The sequence below is a fragment of the Furipterus horrens genome, unplaced genomic scaffold (assembly GCF_987537825.1).
Source record: "Furipterus horrens unplaced genomic scaffold, mFurHor1.1.pri manual_scaffold_3, whole genome shotgun sequence".
Classification (NCBI taxonomy): domain Eukaryota; kingdom Metazoa; phylum Chordata; class Mammalia; order Chiroptera; family Furipteridae; genus Furipterus; species Furipterus horrens.
Window position 1 is genome coordinate 20,256,661 of NW_028327173.1, and position 12,701 is coordinate 20,269,361.

A 12,701-nucleotide genomic window follows, 5' to 3' on the forward strand; every position below is an offset into this window, starting at 1 on the left:
AAAGGCAGCCATGATGATCACAGCCACTGGGGAAGGCCAGCTCTGAGGGGCCCCACCCCACATTCCCAATCTGTTTACCTTAGGCCCTGACTGGGAAAGAGGTATGTCCCAGTCGGGGCTAGCCTGACCCCGTCACACAATTTAATGAGACCAAGTGAGGGGAACCAAGGAGATGAACAAAGGTGGGGCCCCAGGGCTGGGCCTTCACCTGGCAGAAGCAAACAGCTCAGTAGCAAAATCCACAGAGTGAAGTTTATTCCCAACAAAGTTCCCCTCCCCCCTCCCCAGCCCAGGACAGGGACAGACAGGCTGGGGCAAAGATGGGGCTCCAGGGGCTGGGGGGCCTCTCAGAAACAGGAAAGGTCCCTGGCCCCCAGGCCACACTGTGTCTGTGTCTGGCTCCTCCAGCCCAGCTGAGTCCACTGCACCTCCCTGCCCAGTCCTCGGGAGAGGGGAGGGGGCGCTGGCTCCTGGGTAGTTCCAAAGTGGAGTGTGAAAATAGAGAGATATATATATTTATACGCAGCGGGCAGTCCAGTGTGGCACTCACACCTCTGTCTGGAAGTCACCATCTGGTGGTTCTGTGGGCTCCCAGGCTGCTGCCCGATGCAGGGCCAGCCGTTCTCGGGGCTTCGGGGGCAGTGAGCCCAGCGTCATAGACTTGAAGGTGCTCCAACTCTGATGTCGCCGCTGTTGGGACAAGCTAGGACGCTCTGCTGGACTGGGCTTGTCCTGTGGAGGGAGAAGGAAGGGCCCGTGGAGATGGGACCATACCTTCTCACCCACTGTAGAGAAGAACACACCGAGGAAGCCCAGGGAGAGCCAGTGATGCCCAAGGTTAAAAAAGCAATCAGGTGCCAAAGTCAGGTTCAAATCCAGATCTGCCTGGCTCCAGAGCTGGGGTCCTGACCCCTGGGACCACGTTTCCTGAGTCTGCCCACCCTCCTCAAGACCCTGGTGGACCCCTCATCAATGCTCCCCATCCCCACACAACCCCAGAACTGCTGCTCATGCCATGGGTAGGCCCTTGGTGAGGCAGGCTGTTTGCCAAGGCAGAGGAGGTGGACAGGGAGGGAATGAGTCCCTCCAAGCCCCCTCACCCCCACCCAGCCCCGGGGGACTTACGCTGGACAGATTCCGTTCAGTCGCCCCACCCGAGGACACACTCCACCGCTTCTCCCTCTGTAACGGGGGCCATGGGTCAGGGCCTGACCCCAGGGACCACTGCACCAGGTTGGGCCTGGGCTTCAGGCACAGCAGCCCCAGGGGGAACCCTCACCTTGGCTGTGGACTGGCTGCGATAGCGGTCGAAAGTGTGGAATTTCTGGTTAAGCTCGTGGTAGAGTTCCGAGTGCCGTTTCCGGGTGTGCATCACCTTCTGGGAGCCACAGGGCGTCAGAGGAGGTGTTCCCCGCTGGGGCAGCACCGTGAACCAGCCCCCCACTCGGGGCACTCAGCATCCTGGGTCCCCAATCCCTGCCTGTTGCTGGCCCCCCTAGGACAAGGCCCAGCTCTCTTTTCACCCCAGAGCAATGGGACTGGATAGGGAGGGGGTGTTGGGAAGACCCCACAGAAACCACAGGCTCGTGGGATCAGGCTCCACAATGGGGCTTGGGATAATTTTTGGAGTGGACCCTTCAGGGACAAAATGTATATACACACAGCACTTACCTCAAAGTCCAGGTCTGAATACCGTAACTTCTTTCTCTAAGAAGGGGCAGCAAGGAGATAGTGAAGGAGAAGAAAGTTCTTTTTTACCACATGGGGGGGCTTTAGAGCCCCGAAACCTGGTACCCCAGGGTGACCCCCTGCCCAGGCCCACCCAGGAGTTCAGAATCCTTAAAGGGTAGCCCCTGGGGTTGTGGGGTGAGGAGCTGAGACCCCCCCCCCGCCCCGCCATGGGCCGCAGCTCAGACCCCAGGCCCGCACTCACTGCCACCCCTGCAATGCACACACGCAGGCAGACACTCACAGGAGGCGCGCACTCACCAGCACACGCGCACTCACCGGCACACGCGCAGACACACAGCCGCACATGGGTCAAATGTCTCAGTACAGACTTACAACGTGGCAGGCACATGGATTCCCACACGGGATCCCAGAGCAGACATTCCTTCCTGTGTGCCCTGGATTCTACCCCTTTGGCCCATCTTGGCTCTTTCTCATTGCCAGCCATGGGCCTCCCTGTCCTTAGAACCCTCCACTTGTCCTGCAAACACAAGGACTCAGGTGTTTAGTCCTTCCTTTGACCCTGTCTTGCCCCTTTTCCTGAAAAGCCCTGCCCTGCCTCCTTGGCCTCCCCGCTCCCTTGCTGGCCTCTCTGGCCCTCACTCGCCTAAGGGCATCTCCTCTGAGGCCCTAAAAACCGACTCTGTTTCCAGTGCCACTCAAGGAGGAGGCCTTAGAGTCTTAGAAGGTTGGCATGAAACCAAGGCCAGCTTTCCCAGGTTACATTGGGGAAACTGAGGTCCAGGAAGGAGAAGGGACTTGCCTCAAGGCCCTCAAGGATGATGCTGAAGCCACCACCTGAATCTCCCAAGTCCCAAGCTCAGCTGGCCTTCATGACTCCACTTTCCAGTCATCCTCCCACCTCCCTGCCTGCTCTTTCTCCACCAGTCACCCTGGCTTCCCCATCACCAGGCTCTGCAAGCTCTGTCCTGGGCCTTCCCCTGCCCTTCACGATGCACACATGTCCTCCCTGTTCCCAGCCTATTCCCAGCCACACCTCTGGTTCTGGAGGCAGCACACCCTTGTCCCTATGCCCATAGCTGTGCCCAAATGAATAAATTCGGAATCCTCCTCGACCACAAAACCATTCCACCACCTCCGCCCCATTGCAGTTTTCCACACCAGAATTCAGGATATCACCCTTGACCCCTCAAGCTGCTGCCACACTTATTGCCACCTCCCACACGGAACCCAGTGCTGCTCCTCCTCTCTGGTCCAACCACGGGCAGGTGTCCACAGACCAAAACCATGATGCTGAGCACATACACCCCCCTCCAATGCCGGCGTCAAGTTCTGTCTTTGTTACGCCTTCCTGTTTTTGCCATCTGCAACAGGAGCAGGCACCAAATGTTCAAGAAGCATTTTGGGGAAAAAATCTAAACTTGTGAACTTCCTAGATGCTAACTTAATTTCCTTCATGCGGAGGATGGGGAGCAGGATTCTGAGGCCAAATATGAGCTGTCAACAGTGTCTGAGCTATGACTCTTGTCCCCTTCCTTATCCACATCCTCCCTGTCCCTCCAACTAGAGTTCTAGAATGTTCTAGTTCTATAGAAGGTCACTACCACTTGCCTGTTCCCAGTGATTCTGTGCAGGGAGCAGGTCTGATGAGGCCAGAGGGAAAGTGGGGCAGAGAAAGGGGTTTACATTTCCTCAGAAAGGGGAGGGTCAATTACCAAGGTCTATGGGCAGTGATGAGGCTGATCGCAGGGATAACAGCAGCAATTCCCATTATCTACCACTTTTGACCTGCCTCACACAGAGATGAATGTTTTATAACACTCAGTCCCCCCAACAACTCTACAAAGAAGCTGCTCTGTTATCTCCACTTTACAGATAAGGAAACTGAGGCTCAGAGAGAGATTTTGCTCAAGATCTCACTGCTGATTAGCAGCGTCCTGACCTGAACTCATATCTGCGTGACCAGGAGGTCCAGGCTCTCAGCACTGCACCTGAACCACAGGTCCCTTAAGGGAAGATCCATCCTAACCGTTCACCCAAAAGTAGACATTAAAGCAAGTGTGAAGGCACCAAGTCGGGCACCCTCAGCGCATGAAGTCCAAGCCCCCTCGCAGAGTTCAGAGGAGCCAGGATTTCCTTGCATTCACCATGGGCACTAACAGAAGAGGTGCACAGCATAAGCACTCCTAGCAACTTGGTACAAAGATGCTGCTCTGGGGTGGTTGCTGGCTGTCCCTTCCTGGCTGCTGCTTGGGACTTAGACACAGTCTCAGGCATATGGGGCAGGCCTCCCATGCCCACTTCATGCCCTACAGCCCCTCACCTCCAGGGAGCCCAGCTTCATCGTGGAGCCAGGCACAGTGCGGGGCATGGTCCGGCTGCGCTCCCCCGGCTCGGGCACTTGGCGGGCGCTGGGTGTCGGTGGTGGTGGTTGGAAGGTCATCCCGTAGGGGTTCTGTAGCGACCCATAGGCAGGGCCCAGCCCCAGGCCCGAATGGTCCATAGACAAGAAGCTAGGGTAGCCTTCAGTGTGGGCCAGCGCCTTGGCAGCCCGCCGGGGAGTGCCCTCGGGCCGGGTCCTCGGGGGGTCCTCATTGCCTCCACCCCCACCGCCAGGTTGCAGGCTCAGAGTCCTTCGGGGCAGCACCATGTAGTCCCCCTCGGAGCCTGGCTCGGCTGGCCGTAGCCATGTGAGGTCCAGCTGCCGCAGGCTGCCCTCCCCACACATGTACACGGGGTTGGCCTCCTGGGGGGGCGGCGGCTCCCCGAGCCCTGGCGAGGCTGCCATGGGCATCAGGATATTCCCAGGCAGTGGTGAGAAGCTGAGGCCACCTTCAGGACCCACAAGGCAGGACTTGGGCTCCTCGTCTTCATCCAGGGACAGGCGGGACAGTGTGCCCGTGATGGTGGATGGGTTGCAAGTGTTGACCTCCTTGAACAAAACTGGGGGTAGGAGTGAGAGGGAGGTAAGTTCTGGGGAGGAAGAACCTCCAGACGCCCTTGCCCAGGCTGGGCAGGTACCAAGCCCCTAAGCTCAGACAGAGGGGGAAACTGAGTCTTAGAAAGATGGTTGGATGAGTGGTACTCTCTCCCACATCAGAGGGTTTAAGAAGACAACGCCCAGAGACCCAAAGCAAGGCAGGGCAAGGAATGAAGGCCTAACTCCTACAGGTCAGCTCTTGCTCCAGGTCCTGACCTCTTACCCCACAGCTCTGAGGCTGTCAAAAGGGCCTTGTTCCCCCCCCTCCCCAGGAGGTAGAACTGGAAAGAGATTCTGGTAAGAATCGTCTCTTGAGACGGACGGCTGCCGACGAATAGCTACTATGTTCCAAGCACCCTGCTAGGCATTTGATGTCCTCTAATTCATTTAAGGCTCAGAGAGGTAAGCTGTTTGCCCAAAGCCACACAGTAGGTATGTCCATAGCCTTGATTCCACTACAGGCTGCCTGACTCTAAAGCTGAACTCCACAGTCAGACACCTATCAGGGCCTCCCACAGTGGGGCTGGGTCATCTGCCTTCCTGCCCTTCCCTGTGGAACATTCTCACCTCTGTGCCAGCAGACTCACCTGTCTGACAAGCCAGATCCACATCCTTTTCAAAGTCTGACTATAGGCAGAGAGGGACAGAGCAGGTGGGCAGAGAGAGGATCAATGTATCGGGGTGGGGACTCAGTCCTCTCCCCACCCACCCAGAGGTGCTACCCACCCAGAGGTGCTATCCACAGCACACTGCCTGACAGAGCCCACCGGGGTCCCAGACAGGTCTACTCCCAGCCCCACTTGACAGGTGGGAAAACTGAATGAGGGAAAGACTTGCCCAATGCCCCCCCGTGGTCAGTGGCTGAGCCTGAATCAAACTTGATCTCTGTCCCCTCCCTGCCCGGGCCTCCTCGCTCACCAGGATCTGCAGCTGCCCATTCTTACAGGAGTCAGGGGAGTCTTCACTCTCATCGGCCCGGCACACGCCCATCTGGCATTTCACCACGTCCTGGACCTGGGGGCAGCGGGTGCCTGCTGGCCATAGCTGGCTGTGCCTCCCGCCCCCGGCACCCAGGCACGACTGGAAGGACAGAAGCACAGGCAGCCTAGGGGAAGGCTGAGGGGAGCAGGAGGCCCACTGGACCAGGAGGCCAGGTTCTTGGCTTCCACACCAAGGGCTGCCTAGCTGGAGGCCTGGTCAGGGCCTCAGTCCTCCCTGTCTGCACAGTGGGGGAAATGAGAGCACTGGCCCCGTAAGATGAGTGCAGAAGGACCGGAGAGGCCCAGCCCCACCTCTCGGCGCAGAAAGCAGTGCACAGCCGTGATGACAAAGCCTTGCGCAGAGTTGAAGACGGCGAAGAGGGCCTGGAAGAGGACGGAGCGGCGGTCTGTCATGGCCAGGACGGCGGACATCCAGGTGAGCGCCAGCAGGGGTAGCACCACGCAGGAGCTCCAGAGAGAGGCCCTGAAGACACAGCAGAGGGTTCATCAAGGTGACACTCCAGGAGACAGGCAGGGTTAAGCCCAGGGCCTGAACAGAGCCTGGGGCCCTTCAGCTGCCCCAGACTTGCAGGACCCCAAACGTCAAGACCTCAGTAATGTCCCAAAGCAGAGATGGACTGAGGAGCCGGAGTCAGAGAAACAGAACAGAGACAGAAAGTGGAGAACTATGGAGCCAGAGCAGGAACCAGAGAGATGGGAGGGACAGACACACAGAGGTGGAGGGACAGACACATGGACCCAATGGGACTGAGCCACAGCCAGAGGCAGCATCAGGGGACAGAGGCGGAGAAGGTGGAACAGGGCAGTGGGAGGGAAAAGGAGAAGGGAGACACATCCAGATGCTGTAAGAGAGGAGGGACAAAGAGGATGACATAGCGAGAAAATGACAGGCAGAAAGATTAAACAGGCAGAGCCCACAGAGGATGTCACAGGGCACAAATCTTTGGGGAAAAGATGGGGGCCAGGGCCGGTGCAGCAGAGGCTCCGCCCCGTCAGCTCCCCAGGGAGGGGCGCGAGGCCCCCAGTGGCTGCTCAGAGTCCTGGGTGAAAAGACCATAGTTAGGGCTGGAGCTAAAAACCAGGGTCAGGGCTAGCCCCACACATACCCTGTCTCGTTGACAGGGGAGGGCCGAGAAAAAAAAGGTAGCCAGGCCCTGCATCCAGCTGCCAGCACTAGCCCATCATCACTGGATACAGCCCACGTGGGCAGAGGAGGGCGGTCTCACTCTACTGGGCCAGGTGCCATACCCAGCTCACTCTGCCTCATGCATACCCCAGGTGGGAGAGCCAGGCAGGGTAGGCACAGCTCCGGACAAGGTAGAGAGATGGGTAGGGGGCCAAGACCTGCCCTATGAAGAGTGGCTGGGGGCTGCTCAGCCTGGCAGGGGCAGTCATGGTGGTCTCCACAGCCCTTGGGGGCAAAGCCAAGACTAAGAGAGGGCCTAATCACAGTCAAAAGAGCTGCCATTGATTAACCACTAATTCTCTGCCAGGCCCTACACTGAACACTTTACATACATTAGTTCACATTGTGATCAAAACAGCTTCAATAAACAGGCATAGTGGGGATTATTATCCCAATTTACAGATGAAGAAACTGGAGTGCACCCAGCTGGGCAGAGAGACCATGCTGGGATGCAAATCCAGTTTGGCTGCCTCCAAAGCCCAAGCTTTTAACTGCTAGTTCTGACAGACTGGGTCAGAGAGGCAGCTGGTCACCCAAGTGACAGTGAGCTTTCTACTTCACAGAGCTCCCCAGATATGGTGCCAGCCACCCCCAGAGGCAATGAGCAGCCTGACCCTAGGGGTGTGCAAGACAAAGCTGGACTCCACTGGTCAGGTGGGCTGAGGTGGCTTTCTGGCCCTGGTGGGAGGTTGGGCCTGAGGCCCTTGTGGATTTGTGCATGGCTGAAATTTTAAAATTCTCAGCTGCCAAGGCCAGGGGTGTCTCAATGACATAATTCTCTACCTCTAAGATTCTCTGTCTCCCAATTGGTTGAGATCCAATGCCTCTAAAACTCTAACTTTCAGATTCCATGATAGATGATAAGACTCTATGATTCACATTCTAACATTCTCAGCTTCTGTCTTATCCTAAGATTCTATCGTTCTAATGCTAAGGTTCTATGGGCTTAAAATTTCTAAGGACCTGAGATTCTATGAGCTTCTGTAGGTTAAGGTGTAAGGACGTGTCTTTAGCTGTGCCTAGATACAACATAAGCTGGCAGTGAGAAGGCAGGGGCGGGAATGAAGGGGTGGGCACAGGAACCCAGAATTTTCCAGGAAGCACGGACATTCACTCCCGATGCCCTCTGTCACCTTGACACCAAGCCCTTGGCAGGACAAGCTTTCCAGGGCACTGGACTGATATCCCTCCTCCCCCCACCAAGGGCACTGCCCCCCATTCTTTTGTCCCACTCACCCCCCACCCCCCAGGGGGCACAACTAACATGGCGTTCCTGGCCGAGGCTGAGCTGAGCAGGGGGCTGGGGACCGCTCCACACGCTGAGCAGGGGAGGAGCAGTCTGGCCCAGGGGCACCGCTCCGACCTCGGGGGCGGCACAAACACAGGAGAAGGGGGAAGGAAACACATGGGAAGCAGGAGGAGAGGGGCAGCATGAGCCCCGAGCAGGGTGGGAGGGGGAGGGCAGGTGAGAGAGAGAGAGAGGCGGGTTAGGGTGGGCGAGGGGCTGCAGCTGAGCACTCCGAGTGCCCACCTTGCCTGCACCCTTGATGCACCAAGGTTAGGGAGCCCCCATCAGTCACACTGTCAGGCCCTGACTCAGAGAGTGGCCATGGCCCTCCCTCCCTAAACCATTTCCCACAAGGTCAAGTCACAGAGAAACCCCCACCCTTACCCGGCCCTCTGTTTCTTGGACTTGTCTGAGATGCCATCTCGAGCCATGAGCTTGTTGAAGACGATGATTCCGATGAGCATATTCACCTGGGGGCCCAGTGGAGTGGGGGGAGGGAGACAGGATCACTAGGTGCCTTCCTGGCGGGGAATGCCCCAGGTGGGAGCTGGAGTGCAGGGAGCAGTAGGTCCCCTGGGCCACACCCCTCCCTGGACACTGAAGGAACACGTACCAGGACAATGACGGCCGCAGGGCCCACAAAGGCATAGAGCAGGCCACCCTCAAGAGAGAGCCAGCAGCTGGGGGTGGGGGGGAAAGGGAGCATCAGACACCCAAGCAGGCTCCTCCCCACCCTCAAAGACCATCCCTCAGAGCCCCCTGGACTGCCAGGCCCGCATCAGCAATGAGGCTGAGCACCAGACAGGGTTAGAGGGAGCCACTGGCTTTTGCTGAGCCTCAGTTTCCCCTCTAACAAAAGTGAAGACCATCAGGCCCAGCCCCATGGGGGTCAAGCAAGGCTGATCCCTGAGATAAATGGTTCTTAGAGATTATCCAATCCCAGATCATCCTTTTACAGTCAGGGAAACTGAGGCTCTGAGATAGGGAAGGATTTGCCCAAAGCCCCACAGCAGGCAGAGGCCAGAGGTGCAGCCTATGAAGGCCTGGGGACCAGTCAGGGGCCCTCACAGGTTCAGTAACCCCGTGGGAGGCCACGTACTAGCTGGAGGTACCGTATCCTTTGGTGCGGGTAAAGCCAACAGACACGGCCACCACCAGGGCAGGCAGACCTAGGGGAGTGGGGGAGCCAGAATGAGATGGCCAATCCTCAGAGTCCTCTCATCCTCCCAGCCCCCGGAGCAGGTGACCCTGGTGCCCACGAAGGGGGGCCAGGGCCGAACCTGAACCTGTCTTGCTGCCCCTGACCCCAAAGCCCATTGGCAGAGTCCAAGACAGGCCCTGCTCACCCCAGCCCAGGCAGAGGAAGCGCTTGCGAACGAGGCGGGTGCGCATCCGTCCAATGACGGCCAGGTAGGACTGCCAAGCTTCAGTGAGCACCCAGCAAAAGGAGGAGAGGAAAAAGAAGTGCAGGAAGGCAGCCGTCATGGTGCATACGCCCTGCAAGGAGAGGAAAAAGGAGGGAGTGGCCCTGAGCAACCACCAGGGTGGGGGGTGCCAGGCTTCCCACACCCGCTGCTGGGTGCTGCCACAGCCGCCCACTCAAGCTCCGCCCCCCACAGAGCCCTGGCAGGCACCCCCGTCTTCCTGCACCCACACACAGCACGACACAGACCCGGTGACATGCACACAGCATTCAGCATCCGAGAGGCAGGCGGGCAGGCTGCCCACACACAGATAAGGTTGGCAGGGAGGGGGACAGACAAGAGCACCTGCCAGGTCACGGGCAGGTGGGCTCCACACCTGGCACTCACAGTGCTGGCACTGTGCAGAGAAGGCTGAGGGGGCATACGGAACAGCCAGCACAGGTCATCCACAGGCAGATGGCACAAGAGGCCTTGCTGAGGCTCCTACATGTCCACAGACGTGAGAAGGCCCAGGCTCCACAAACGCTACCCACCCACACATGTGCATGCAGTCACTCAGCTCACGTAGACATTCACAGATGCACACGGACAGTTATCACTCGAGTACACACACCCCTCATCTCTAACGCCTTCATGTATGCTCACACGCATTACCCACACCTCACCAACACACAGCTGGAGTGTATACAAACACCCATCACTTAGGCACATACACACAAACACATGCAGCATCACCTGCAAACACTCTCTCCCTTTACCCCCTTCACCCCGCTCTCACTCCCCGACACACCCATGAGCCTGCACCTGCCTTGCTCAGCACCCGCGACTGGCCCACGAGGATCAGGATGTTAGATGCCAGGATGGAGAGGCAGAAATTGAGCAAGATGATGGAGCGTTCAGATTTTATGAACCTGAGAGGGCACAGCGGGCAGAGACAGAGGAGCTGGCTGCCCAGGCCCAACTGGGCTGACTGGTCACCTCCCACCCCGTCTTCTCAGTGACCCACCTACCTCCAGAAGGCAGCATAGATGGCAAGCAGGGTGAGCAGCGCCATGCAGGAAACAGCACAGCCGATCACAAGTGGGACCGAGGGGGAGCCCGCCAGCTCCAGGGTCTGGGGAAGACGAGAAGACGTTCAGGTGAGTCACTGGGAGAGGGCAGTTGCAGGGGTGCCCTCAGCCTCCCCACTTCCTGTCTAGTAAAGACTAGCACCTACACCTTTGTCACAACCACACGCAGAAGGGGACTCACCACTGTCCTCACAGGTGCACAGAATAGACCATGTGGAGGCATATTTATGCTCAGTCACCCACACTCTTGCACATACAACCAGACATGCACATGTGTATACACACACACACAAATGCCCACCAACCACACACCTCCAGGCACAGCAACACTGTGAGCACCGTCTCATGTGCAATCCCAGAAGTGCAGCTGCTCAGACACTCATGTGGGATCCCCAGCTTCCTGCTGACACTGTCACAGATGGCCGCCAGCTGCCCAGGCAACCCTCCCGGCCCGGCCTAGGCCCCTTCCCACTCACCAGGTCCTTGGGTGGCTGGGCCAGCACGGCAAAGGTGGACGGGTGCTGGCACTGGCAGCGGGTGTGGGCTGCCTGGGTCTCCAGGGTCTGGCAGCTCTCGGTGTCCCAGTCCCCTGAGCTGGCATCTCTTAGGTGGCGGAAGAGGTGCAATGAGACCCAGCCAGCTTCACGGCTCCACCCCCAGCACTGGCCACGGCCCAAGAACGGGGATTCCAGGGCAAGGCCACATCCAAGAGGTAGGACCCCCAGGATTTGCCCTTTATCCCTTAGACCAAGGATGGCAGCAAAGAGCCCTCCAGCCTTCCAGGTAGGGGATCCCCTACTGAGGAGAGGTCCTAGAGCCACACTTTTCCCCACACAGAGCTGCTGCCCAACTCACGCTCTGGAGTAGTCCCAGCTGGCGCAACGGGGATCTGTGGTGCCCTGGGGAGCAGAGGACATGAGTGCAGTATGGGCTGGCGACCTCACCACCTGACCACCCCCCATCCTACCATGCAGGACCCACGCAGCTCAGAGGGTCAGCCTGCCGTGGGGCACACCACCTCCCCATCAGACAGGCCTCTGGCCACCCACATTGGGGTATCCCCAAGGTCCCTGCCTGGGCACCCACTCACATTAATGATGTAGGAGAGCTCCACTGTGATAAGGGGCTCAGCTGGTGGCTGGGTAGGGGGCCGCACAGTCACTGTCATCACCCGGGATGTGACGGCCAGCGGGGGCCTGGGGACAGGTTCTGAGGTCAGCTCCTGCCAGCAGGTGCCCAGACCCAGTCAGGAACTCCAAAGTTGCTTTGGATGGGGGGAAGGGGGCTCCCAGGGGTCAAGTCCAGGGAGAAGCCTAGAGCTCAGTGGGGCCCAGAACTTCAGGTGAGGCCCTAGAACTCGGTCCAACACCCCTTGGACCCCAGCGAAGCCTCTGGGAGCTTCATGGACATCTTTGAGAAGCACCTGAATCCAGAGCCAGGCGAGGGGTCCCCGAGGCTGCAGGAGGATGCAGCTGAATCTCTCTGTGGCGAGCACAGGCTCAGTCCTCTTTCTCTCACCTGGAACGCCCTGGACCCTCAGAAGCCCCATTCACCCCTCCCAGAGACTCACCTGGGGGGTGGCAGGATGAGGCCCAGGGTGCGGTAAAGCACAGCACCAATCACAAAGTAGGAGGAGGAATCCTCAGGGTCTGCTGGGAGGAGGCGCTGATGGGAGTAGCCTGGGCCAGGGGGCACCGTTCCTGGGCCCTTTGCCCTGCCAGGACTGCCTGATGCCTCAGAGGCAGCCACCTTCCCTGTGGAGGAGAGGCTGAGCACCTCCTTGGGCAGGAAGAGGCGGTCCTCCGAGTGCCGCACCCAATCCTTCATGCCCCGGCGGCCCCGCATGGGGAATGTAATGTCGCTGGACACGGCTGAGACTGGCTCTCGCTGAATGCTGATCACTGCAGGGTGTTTGGTGGGCGTGGGGGTGGGGAGACCACACCAGAGACAGACAAGACACACAGAGGACATACACCAGGGAAGAGAGAGATGTGGGGGGACAGACACCAGGAAGGCAGATGCAGACATACCAGGATGGTACCAGCCCAGAGGTGTGGGGACAC

At 58.6% G+C, this 12,701-nt stretch overlaps 1 protein-coding gene across 8 annotated transcripts in view; it reads right to left on the bottom strand.

Annotated features, from left to right (window-relative positions):
- Positions 1–226: 226 nt before the first annotated feature.
- ADGRB2 (adhesion G protein-coupled receptor B2) overlaps positions 227–12,701 on the bottom strand; it is a 35,360-nt gene continuing 22,885 nt past the window's right edge. For 3 of the 8 annotated variants that reach the window (XM_090268994.1, XM_090268991.1, XM_090268989.1), the window contains 19 exons: positions 12,209–12,539; positions 11,729–11,834; positions 11,494–11,537; positions 11,115–11,241; positions 10,579–10,682; positions 10,377–10,479; positions 9,491–9,641; positions 9,244–9,313; positions 8,758–8,824; positions 8,529–8,614; positions 8,121–8,219; positions 5,962–6,133; positions 5,588–5,683; positions 5,257–5,296; positions 4,013–4,632; positions 1,672–1,707; positions 1,280–1,378; positions 1,126–1,182; positions 227–732 (listed from right to left, as the gene is read on the bottom strand). In XM_090268994.1, the coding sequence (XP_090125120.1) occupies positions 547–732; positions 1,126–1,182; positions 1,280–1,378; positions 1,672–1,707; positions 4,013–4,632; positions 5,257–5,296; positions 5,588–5,683; positions 5,962–6,133; positions 8,121–8,219; positions 8,529–8,614; positions 8,758–8,824; positions 9,244–9,313; positions 9,491–9,641; positions 10,377–10,479; positions 10,579–10,682; positions 11,115–11,241; positions 11,494–11,537; positions 11,729–11,834; positions 12,209–12,539 (2,594 nt within the window). In that variant the 3' untranslated portion in view covers positions 227–546. Of the gene's footprint in view, positions 733–1,125; positions 1,183–1,279; positions 1,379–1,671; positions 1,708–4,012; positions 4,633–5,256; positions 5,297–5,587; positions 5,684–5,961; positions 6,134–8,120; positions 8,220–8,528; positions 8,615–8,757; positions 8,825–9,243; positions 9,314–9,490; positions 9,642–10,376; positions 10,480–10,578; positions 10,683–11,114; positions 11,242–11,493; positions 11,538–11,728; positions 11,835–12,208; positions 12,540–12,701 lie in introns of those variants that run through there. The other 5 variants (XM_090268990.1, XM_090268993.1, XM_090268992.1 and 2 more) reach the window with 5 other exon arrangements.